At 29.6% G+C, this 12,500-nt stretch overlaps 1 protein-coding gene across 1 annotated transcript; it reads left to right on the forward strand.

Moving 5' to 3' along the window:
• The first annotated feature begins 9,234 nt into the window (after positions 1 to 9,234).
• LOC143599810 (zinc finger protein 5-like) lies at positions 9,235 to 9,846 on the forward strand. Its single transcript, XM_077077680.1, has one exon. The coding sequence runs from the start codon at positions 9,235 to 9,237 to the stop codon at positions 9,835 to 9,837; it is 603 nt and encodes a 200-aa protein (XP_076933795.1). The 3' UTR covers positions 9,838 to 9,846.
• The last annotated feature ends 2,654 nt before the right edge of the window (positions 9,847 to 12,500 follow it).

A 12,500-nucleotide genomic window follows, 5' to 3' on the forward strand; every position in this document is an offset into this window, starting at 1 on the left:
GCATCAACCATACACACTTCTAATTCTTTTTACATTCGCTCAACATTTATATATCATTCATATATCATACATAAAGGTAAGTGCATTAACAAATCACATCGAGTATGCATACAATCCCAAAAACATAACAAGAAAATGGGGCTAGAAACTCACATGGATCCCTCCTAAACTGCGCACGGCTAACTATTTAACAATTATAAACATCACTTAATTACTCTTAACCATATCATATTTCTAGGATAGTGAAATACTTTAACTTAGTCAATGTGATACTGTTTCCCTTACGAATGGGGATCCGGGGGCAGAGCCCCTAGCAGCGGGGTCGTAGGGGCGACAACCCCTAGCAGGGTCCAAGGGGCAAAGCCCCTGACTAGGGTTAATATATGAGTCTTTTTACTAATACGATTAAAGTCTTTATTATAAATTCATTAGAAAAATAATTAATAAGTTTTATTAAAAACTCATTATAAAAATAGACTTTCTATAAACGAGTCGAATTGAATTTTCAATCAGATCGAGTTTCCAAACAAATCGAGTCGAGTTTCCAAACGAATCGAGTCAAGTTTCCCAAAACGAATCGATTCGAGTTTTCAAAAGAATCAAGTCGAGTTTCCAAACGAATCGAGTCGAGTTTCCAAACAAATCGAGTCGAGTTTCCAAAACGAATCGACTTTTTTTAATACGATTCGAAACTGGTTTTTCATGCCTTTATGTTTTAATCATCTTCTTTCATTGCTTAAAGGCTCGTTTACTACTACAACGAATTCTGACCTGTAAAAACTCTATCTACTTGATTTTACATGACCCGAACGCTACCTAGTTGGCTCCGACTCACGTTTGCTACCTTGTTTTTTTACAAAGTTCACGTTTTTCCCACTAGTTTTAATCCGATTCATCTTTCTACCAAAACGTATGATAAACCGATGTCAAATACACAACCTTTTATCTAACACATACCTTTTGGGTTTAGTTCTTGCTTCAAATCTGATTCAATACGTGAATCTGGATGCGTTTCTTGTTGCTTGATGATTATGGACTCGAAATCTACCCTTCTTCAGCTCAGATTTGAATCCGGGATAAAAGGAGTGTGTTTGTGTGTGTTTTTGAGTGTGTATGGAGGCAAGAATGATGGAAATGAGGGCTTAGGGTATTCGGGAGGTTTAAGGGTATTTAAATACCCCCAAGCCAATGGACCTAAGGCTCATTATCATCCCATAATCCATCTTCAGATTCGTGTCATGTGCTTGGCTGAGGAAAGCTGTATTATTTTACTTACTAATAATAATATTATTATTATTATTATAAGTATTTATTAAGTTGTGAAGGTTAAATATTTTACTTGTATTATTTTTATTATAATATGTTTATAAAAACATGAATTCACTCAGTCTAACTGACTTTGTATGCATATTAGATTTATTGCAAGTTAGATGGATGTTGGATCACCACTTAGATGTGCTAGTGGCTACCCGGTTTTGTTTTGTTTTTTTTATGATATTCTAGTTGAAGACCGTATTTATTAAATAGAGTTATGGTTTTTTTTTATATAAAATACTAGTTAAAGATTATGACATTTTATATTGAGTGAATCTTTGATACACAATTTGTTTGTCTTGATTTAAAACTTTTCGTTGCGTAGACTCGGGTTTTGAATTAAATAAACATATAATTTATTTCGAATTATATATTTGCAGCTAAGATGCTTCCTGTGTTTTGGGAGTTTGATTTTGCAAGACTTCCGTTATTTGTGTTTTGAGGTTAAATAAACACGTCAAAATTTTGGGTAACTTTTATGGTATGATTAATGATATTCCAACAGTTTGACACCCGGATTTCAGGATCTTACATAAGTGTTCACCATCTTTTATTAAATTTTAATAGCTGTGGGAAAAGCAATCAATTTGTTAAATCCCGAATCTTTTCATTGTTTCTAATGTTTCTAAAAATGTCATTGAAAAAAAACTCGAAACCCAAATCATGTTTAAAATTCTAACTTTCATTGCTTGGCATTTTCAAGTCAAACTTTGAACTCCTAACAAATTAGATGATAAATCTATTTGCATTTTCAAACCTTCAGAAATACTCATATTACCCTTTTTTGACCCGTAACAAATTTTGAGCCAAATGTAGTTAACTTGTACCAAACAATCTATTTACTAACTTTTGACCGTTAACAATCAAATTTAAGTTTCACAAAAAAACCGAAACAATTATTAATAAAAACAATTAATAAACTAGTTATGGTAAACTTTATTATATATGAAAGTGATTGTTATATACTATCCATACATTTTAACATATTATAGTTTACTAAATTAACCGAAAAAATAATGAATAGATTTAAAGCATATATTTATAATTTATAGGTTTATATGAAAATTTACAATATATATATATATATGGTTAGTGTCATTTAAGAACTCTAAAAAAGTTAAGAATTCTTAGGAACTCTAAACATCAAAATATTTTTCTAATATTTTTTACATGTTAACATTATTTAAGATTAGTTTTATCATATTTTATATAAAAATTTTTATTACATATATTAATCACAAGTTTACATATGTCTAAAATTTATGTACTAACAATTTACATATGTGTAAAACAAAACATAGATATGTATAAAAACTAATTCTCAAAATTGTAATCGTGCATATAGATATAAAAAAATGATAAAACTACATTCAAATAACATTAACATACAAATTTTTTTATAAAAAATGTTAGTTTTCAAAGGTTCCTTCAAGTTCTTAAATAATTTAACAGTTCTGTAATGATACTCATCCTATATATATATATATATATATATATATGAATGGATTGATTTAATAAAAATGGATCAATTATAATAATATATTTATAATTTAAGTATTAAAAATTTTGTTTCGTAAAATGAAAGCATATTCGTGTTTTATTTTTTTATTTTTAATTACAAAGTTCAATAATATACACAGTATAATATGTTAATATAAAAATTTAAATTATATTTTTTTCAATTTTAAACAAACATGGTTTGTTGTTGATTTTTGGATTTCACCAAGTATGTTTTGGCACAGGGGCAGAGCTTCTTTAGGGCAAGGGGTGGCCCGACCCCTATGTTTTTTGCTTAGTAGTGTAATTTTACCCGCATTTTTTTGCCAAAACTTTGAATCCGCCCCCCTCATATATGATATATTTTATACATTATTGTGTTCGGCCCTTCCGATGTTTTCATCCAAGCTTCGCCACTGTTTTGGAATATATAGTCTAACAACGTATAGTGGTATAATATGTAAATATTTATTTTTATAAAAAATGTATATATATAATATGAATAGAGTTTAAAGGAAATTGCATAATTTAATCATGTTATAGACATAATATAAATGGAGTGTAAAACGAAAGTGAATATGTGACATTCGTCAATTTCGGGTCTCGTTTGTATTCGTTTTTGTATTCGTTTATCATGTAAACCGACCCATTTTGTAAACCAAAGCTTATGATATAATCAAAATGATTGATTTTATGTTACAATATTGTTTTACACTTGTTGGGTCTTGAAAACTTTTTTTCTGGTCCTTAAAACTCTTTAAAAATGACTTAAACCAAACTTTGGGGACTATTATTGCCAGTTACCAAAAACTTGTTTGACCATTTCAACCATCACATGCATCTTTACCCTATTTGTATGAACCATACTCTTACCATTATAAAAGCAAGGCTCCATACACCATTTTGGTTGTTCATCTTCTCCAAATCTCTCTCAAATCCAAGTATTCATCTTCAACATTTTGTTATTTTGATTTCTTAAGGTCAACTAACTATAATCTTTCATTTTAACTTGTTCATCTAATATTACTAACACTTGAATATGGTGGTACAACATATATATAATACACACCCCTTGTTTCCTTTATTTGTTACTTCACCGACTCCGGTTGGTTAAGTTTCGAATGTCATAAGGCAAGGCTTCATGGAGGACTTCGTGTTCTTGATATATATTTACACACACATAACTTATTATACATATCACTTATGACTAACTTCTAACACTTTTTAGTTTGTTCATCTTATTTACAAGTTCCATGGTGTGGGTTTGTATAAGACTAACCTCGGTTTAACCGAAACTAGTCCAAACCGGAAACCGAACTTTTGTTTACTAGTTTTGTTAAAATAGTTGTTTAAACATGTTTATTGCTAGATTTGAGTTTCAAAAATCATTTTTACAAGTTCTTTGATATTAAGCATATGGAAACCATCTATGAACTCGTTGGGAGATGGAAACCGAACTAAACCGAAACTTTTGCTTAAAAGACTTGTAGTTAACTTTTTAGTTGTAAAATTTAAGTTTTCTTCATTTATAAACCAATATACAAGTTCTATGATATTTGGGCATGTAGAAACCATCTATGAACTATTTGTGAGATGGAGACCGAACCAAATCGAACTATACCGACTTTTACTCGCTTAAGACACACAAGTGTGTTTTTAGCTATCAAGACTTGTATATTTCTTTAAAAATAGTTTACAAACTGATTTTAATTATTTTCTTAAGTACTTGGAATTGTTTGATCCAACTTGATCTCATCACATAGTTTAGACCGACAAAACCGAACACTCGCTTAACGTGCGTTGTTAGTTCTAAACAATAGATCTACATACTTGGTTAAGTGTTAGTATATTTTAATGAGTTATCTCATAACAATTAATATGTTGGAAAGTTGACTTTGGGTTTGACCATTTGTCAAGACCCGAACCAACAACCCGAACACTCGTTAAAGACCCGTTTTAGTATCTTTGTCCCAAAGGAACTTGCATTTTAGCATTTTTCCCATCTTACTACTTAACATTGGTTAAGTAAATATTAAGGTTAGATACTTTAACCCGGTTTCGAGCAAACTTACATTTTTAAAGGATTGTTATTATAAATTCTTAAATAGTTACATTTTAAACCTTGAACTTTAATTGTTTACTTTTTGCAACAATTATTTTATTTAAAGATCTTCAAGACAACCATTCTAAATCCAAGATTTTATTGTCATTTAGGCCTTGCTCGTTAAACTTCATCCATCCGGTTATTCATCTTTTACCGATCAAGTTTTATACTTGAACGTGAGTAACTTCATACCCCGTTTTCTATCTTTTATTTTGGGGGTGACATTTCATCTTATCTAAACTAAATGTTTTATACTTGGGTCTTAAACCACAAACGTTGTTATATACTTTACTTGAATAATTGCTTGATTTGGTGTTCTATGCTTATTTGCCTATGTGTTTATCGCTTTTGGATGGTGGAACTATAAATCCTAGACCATTTGGCAACCCCTCATGGCAAGGTGTCGTTAACGTAATACAATTAACGATAACTATAAAATCCTAAACTATTTGGCAACCCCTTATAGTTGGGTGTCGCTAACTTGTTAGCGATAACTATTTACCCAAGTTTATAGCTATTATTTATGGTTTTGTATACTAGTTTTGTGGCTTTTCATACTATATATCTATTGTTCAAACTTATGAATTGCTCACCAACCTTTGTGTTGATAAACTTTATTTTATGAAATGTTACAGGTTTGCATCTAGGTTGATTTTGGAGTTTAGTGAAGAAAACGTCACAAATACCGTTAGGATATTAGCAAAAATGAACAATATTTGATTTGCTATATTTTGTTGTATTTGACTTATGAATATTTCGTTATGTGACATTTTCGATGTTGTGAAATGAAATGAGTTTGTTAAATATTGTCGCTTTAAATAGTGTCATGCGCTTATGAGCAATCGTTGCACCCCGGCATGTTCCGCTGCCTTTGGTCGGGGTGTGACAGAATATCTATTTATTTTTCCGAGGAACACTCAAGTCAAACTCAAACGCCAACGTGGTTCCGGTTTAGACAACATAGTCTGGCCTGAGTGGGGTGGAGGGGCTCCTGTTGAAGGAGATGTGGCATCCCATTATAGAGAAAGTCACCGTTTCAAAAGTAAAATAAATTAGATTGTGAATTAATTGTTGTAGGAATTATTGTAGGAAATTATGATTATATAAGGAAGATAGTTTACGTGGAGCTGGAGTGGAAACCCTAGAAAGGAAACAAGTGTTTCATTTGCCTTCGACACATTTGGATCCCTAGCTCCTGAGGCGGTTCGTTTTTTAGAGCGGGTGCAGAAGGTGGTCCACAGTGACTCGCAGAGCCCGAGGAACCAAGTATTGATATTTAGTAGAATAGGCTTTGCGATCCAAAAGGGGATAGCAGCGCAGCTTGTTGCTCGCTTACCCATTATCCAGATGTAGTTTGGGTTGTGTTAAATGTTAATAAAAATCTTATGTTTCTTTTCAAATATATATATATATATATATATATATAAACGAAAAAATAAAAATCCTACGTGTCACGATGTGGTCGCTCCCCCTTTTTTTGGAGTCACTAGATTTGTTTGATTTTTAAATGGAGGCTTCTCATGCATTTAACCCGAATTCATGGGTATGGGTCTTACCAAACCCATATATTCCTTAAACGGGTTATAACATCTCATTAAATAAAAAATTATTCTCACCAATTTATTAATTTAAAGATCCTATAAAATAGGATATACTAAAAATTAATATTTTATTTATTTTAAAAAAGATATATATATATATATATTATTTAAATTAAAAAACAATTTTATATTAAAAAAACTAAACGGGTGTTGAGTCTTATCAAACCATAAGTATATTATTAACTTTCATAAATATTATTTATAATTAAAAAAACCAATTTTATAGTAAAAAAATAAACGGGTCTTGGGTCTCATCAAAACCATATAGATTTTAAACCGGGTTATAACATCTCATTTATTTGTGAAACAATTTATCATCAAACCATAAGTATATTATTACTTTTCATACAATAAAAAAATATAAATTCAAAAAATAAATAAATATTAGAACAAACAATATAAAACAGCTTCCGTAATACGGGGGATAAAAACTAGTATATATATATATATATATAACCAATTTAATAGTATAAGTAGATAATGATGCTAACAACTATCACCAATTTATTGTGAAAGCTTATAAAAGAATGATAGAAATAAGATAATTGTTATACGAAAACAGTAGACAGAGATAGGTTATTATGTGATTTTGAAGTTCACAAAGTGAATGAACAATATGACTGATTATATACACAATGAATCAATCCTTCAAATGATGGTCAAGCAAAGTATTATAATAAAAAAAAAGCATAGTGCTAGATTTTGTGAAGTTATTCTAATCCTTGTCTTTCTTTGACTCGTGTTTGTCTTATAATAGTGACATGTCCCCTGCTTTAAGCATAGAACATGCATATTCCTTTATTTTATTGGTAAAGAGATACAATAGCTGCATGTTTTAAATATTTTAAATCGTTTAAAAGATTATTAAATGCACAATTAATCCCCCTTAGCCACAATTATGTGTAGAAGATCTTCAACAAATATTGCTTTTAGCCGTTACAAATTCTTTCACTATTCTTTCATAACTTATCTTATTTAACTAAGATTCTTTTTGAATGAAAAAGCATTATTCAAAACGTAAAAAACAATAAGAAGGCGGTACGTGTGTATTTTATAGGTGGGATTATTTGCATCCATTTATGAACGTAGTTTCTAACACATTCACATTTTTGAGTGGCATAGCTGCATCGTATAACGTATAAGTTGTAATCAAAACCAATTTCATACATGGACATATTGTCATCACTCATTATTTTAAAGTGACACAATTGCACCATGTAAATAGCAGGGGAAGGATCCCTTAAAATTATATTTTGACCAAGTCATCGACAAAAAGTTTTTATTTTCAGAATCGAGCCCTGCTCAAATGAAGATCGACTGAACTCATTCCAACAACGTTAGAACTCATTTACCTTTTATTTGTTTCTCACTTTAAAATGATACACCTACACAATGTAATTACTAGTATACTACATAACAAATATTACAACTTTTATAAAAACGTCATTTGATAGTGACTATATTACATTCATATTAAAAGATAATAAAATACTCGATATCATTATAATAATTTTAAAAATAGTAAATTATATACAAAATTTTAATTTAAAATAAGTTGGTCAGTTAACGGTGATCTTTTAACATCAGATCACCCATACTTAAACACATCTTTATACTTAAACACATCTTTGTCCATTCAAAAGTAACTTAAAATAAGTTGACGAAATTTTCATTTGCTTACGCATAAGGGGGTAGATTCCCTCTTTTATCCCTCATATGAGTTATCGACTTTCATTTAATTACGAATATGTCATTATTTCAATTTAACCATTGAATTAGTTTGATAAATATTCAAAATATTTTTTTATGTTTCTTTATCTCACAAGATTATGTAGCTTCAAGAGTTTCAGTATGAATGTAAATGAAATACATGAGCATTCTAAATCAAGATTCATACCCAATAGGTTTAAATAATTAGTAGTTTAAAAGTAGTTTTACTCAAATCAAATTTAAAATAGAGTGAGGCTAAACGTAACCCTTCCCTAAATGTTCATTTTATTTAACAATTTTATTTGACATATTTACACCCCTTTAACATTATTTCTATGTTAAAATATTAATTACCACATAACATTATACATTTTATTTTCAATAAAAATTTGTGCAGTTTATTAAGTAAATACACAATCTTTCATATTAATAGAAAATATGATTTTTTTTTAAAAAAAAAATCAAACTATCTCTAAAATTTATTTAAAGAAACACTATCTAAACACATAAAACAATTACAGAAAAATCTTATTTTTAAATAATATTTTTTATTTATTTTAAATAAGAAAAAATGTTTTTTTTTTGCTATTTTAAAAAATATTTAATAATGTGTTTTAAAAACAACAATAATAACATATAACAAAATGGCAAAAAAAAACACAAACAAATAAGGTTTGGATTGTATTAATATAAAACTTAAAAAAATGAATATGTTTAGTAAAAATGAGAAAAAGAACAAATAACACTCTTAAAATACTACACAAGCACATAGCATTTAAAAACCTTAAAGAGGTTATATATATATATATATATATATATATATATATATATATATATATAATATTTAAGATATTCTAGATGTGTGTGTATAAATTCTCTCAAATATATATGCATATATCTCATGGTGAAAAAAGAATTGTTATTATATTCTTAAAAAGCTATAATTGAATTGAGTGAGGGGTGCTCTCCATTTGTTACATCACTTACAAACATTCTCAAGATAGAGATATGGCAAAGGTTGTGTCTACCTTTACTTCACCAACCGATCATGAAAATCATATAGATTCTGCAAAAACATCTGACAAAAAGATCAAATTATTCGGGTTCGAAATTGATCCTCAGAAAAATGGATCAACACTCAACAGCCACGAAGAAAGCTTGTATCCATCATCCACTAAGAAAGAAAAACCTCCCACCAAAGAAACAAAGAAGCTCGAGTGCAAATATTGTTTGAAAAGCTTTGTAAACTCTCAAGCGTTAGGTGGTCATCAAAACGCGCATAAAAGAGAACGGATGAAGAAGAAAAAGGCATTATTACAAGCTAGAAAAGCGATTGTTGATCATTACCTTCAAGTGTACGACGAGAGTATTAACAATAATCATGTGAACAACGTATGTTTTCATGGTTATTGTAGTGGTGAATTTAGTGATCAACCAGTTGGCATTACTTTTGGTTTGTACGATGAAGATCTAATATCTTTTAAGGATACATACAATAAGCATCCCCGAAGCTCAAGAAAGAAGTTTTGTTCGTCATCAGATGATGATTCAAAGCAAACTTACAAAGATTTGGATCTTCAATTGGCTCCAAGTTCATACTCGACCATGTAACTATTTGTTTATTTTTTAATCAATTGTAGCTTGAATTATATGGAGCAAACACATCTTAGATTTGGTAAGAATTGTATTAAATAAAAGTACGTAGGAAACTTTGAGAGAAAACTTATTAATCTTCTTCGATGTCTTGAGGTTAATTAACAAAATAAAGTTTGGATGACCAAGAACGTCAAAGCTTGTAAATAACAAGGGTAACCTTAATGATGAAAAATCCTGAATCCGTCATTGATTGTTAGCTGATGATGATATATATAACAAAATCAAATTATATATATGTATGAACTAGCTTTTAGCCCATGTATTACACATGATTTGTCAAATGAAAAAAGAAACATAAAGTCCATTACTTGATTAAAGATAAAAAAAAGAAATTAAATATATGGTACAAACTAAAAAGTCTAGAATTTAAAATTTTATATATGTTAGCGGACGATGATATATATAACAAAATCAAATTATATATATGTGGGTGGGATCTATAAAGAACTCCTCTTAAACAGAGAACTAGAGAACTAATAAAGAATTATTTTAATTTTTTTTAAATATTTTTTTATTTTTTTTTTGTTTCCTCATTCTAACAACTTGTTATTGTTCCTTAAAAAAATTTGTTGATGTAGTGTATATATGCAATAATGTGTATTTTTAATATACAATAGTGTTTTATTGCATATAATACAATACAATTGTATTATACAATTCACATTATTGAATATACGTGAATACAACACTATTTATTGTATGCAATGTATACTTGATGCGTGAAACGGTCTATTAAAAACTTAACATAACCTAGACACTCTTATTTTAAATTTATAAATCTAGACTATCATAATGCTAGACTACTAGACAGACAAGTGTACCTATCAACTGTAGCAAAGCCTAACGAAGTCCGGATGTCGAACCCAAAGGACACTAGCGACAGCTAAACTATACTCTGACTAATAACTTAAATAAATTGATTTAATTGATATTTTGTGTTTTTTTAAATATTAACTATAAATTAAATAATACTTATACTAAAACTGACACGAACAAATAGGGGTAAAACTCAAATAGGGGAAACAACTACCTAGGTAAGGAATCCTACTAGTCAACTCGTAAACTCTCATAACTGAATTTATGATTGGTACCGTATTTTAAAAATATGACACTTAAGGAATAACTAAAGTAAGCTAGATCACCTCCCGGTCTCACCAACAATACCTAAGAACCCTAAATATCATGTAAAGCTCAACGGTTTAATGGTTCGGATCACCTCCCGGTCTCACCTTACCTAACTATGCTAAGGTACCCAAAGATTAATTACCTCCCGGTCTCTCTAATCACAAAACACCCTAAGGCGTAAAGGGGTATTTTTATTGAATTTGGTTATAACTCGGATCTTTAAGAATCTAAGGGAATCTAGGGCCACTCACTCCTCTGCAATCACTATCCAAACCCGCAAAAGACCAAAACAGACGACACTTAATTACCTCCCGGTCTCTCAAGTGACAGAATAAAAGGTATCTTTAAACTCTCAATTACCGTTCCTATGGAATACGTTAACAATAAACCATACTCTAGTTACAAATACACAGTAAGCAACCTAATATGCATCCATACGTGAAAGACATTCACAAAGACGCATATGGAACAATAAATTGATAATAAATTAATACCAAATACGCATATGCATCACAACCAAATATAATAAAAACTTTACCAAAACATGAACCAATCAATAATAATCCAAAACCGAAAATAATAGGAGTCTAAAAAGTATTCATCTAAACCCAGGCAGTCTAATAGTTTAGCCAATTATAATTACGAACGAAACAAAGATAAAATATATATTGCAGTTCATCGTAAAATAAATAAATAAAATTGAGCTACTAGCCTGGTTAAATTAACTGAGCAGCCTGCTTAATTGAATAATTCTTTTTTTTTCTTGAGCCGAGACTTTGTTTGACGTGCTTGGGAGCTTATTAAATTCTTCTTGATTGATCATCTGCACCACAGGGTGGGGCGCCTCCCAATCAGCCCTCCCCCTTCACGTGACCTCCTGCTCACCCCGAAAAGATGATCTCCTCCTTTCTTTATGTTTTATAGCCTTTCCACACACAAAACCCATTTTTTCGATTTATTAGCTTTCTTAGTCCAGCCCATTTATCAAGTGACGTAAGCCAATATAATCTTTAAGGTTTACTTCATTCTTGAATGACCCATTAACATAAATTCACACGAGTTATTGCAACTTTAAAACATATCAAATATTAGCATCAAATAAATAAAATAAAATAAAATTAGATATGATGAACGTCAACATGTAGTCAAATGTAGTGACGTTAGTTTTGTTCTTTTTATTTATTTATTTATTTGTTTATATTAGCACACTAATATTATTATTTAGATAAATAATTTTTAATAAACGTTGCGGGTCTCAAGTTTAGATAAAATACTCCATTTTAGCTCGTTGTCTCTTTAAACTTTAAAAATCCAAATATGAGCCAAATAGGAATAATATTCTATGAAATATGGCTCAAAAGACCTTAAAAGTGTAGGAAACATTTATATTATTAATGTATATTTTAGGTCACATCAATACTAATGCATATACGTAATACAACACTAATGCACATATGCACTATATCGATTCTTTTTAATTTTTGTATATAATA

The sequence above is a fragment of the Bidens hawaiensis genome, unplaced genomic scaffold, assembly GCF_021521415.1.
Source record: "Bidens hawaiensis isolate Kalapana, Puna unplaced genomic scaffold, B.hawaiensis_p1.1 tig00052915_1, whole genome shotgun sequence".
Taxonomy (NCBI): Eukaryota; Viridiplantae; Streptophyta; class Magnoliopsida; order Asterales; family Asteraceae; genus Bidens; species Bidens hawaiensis.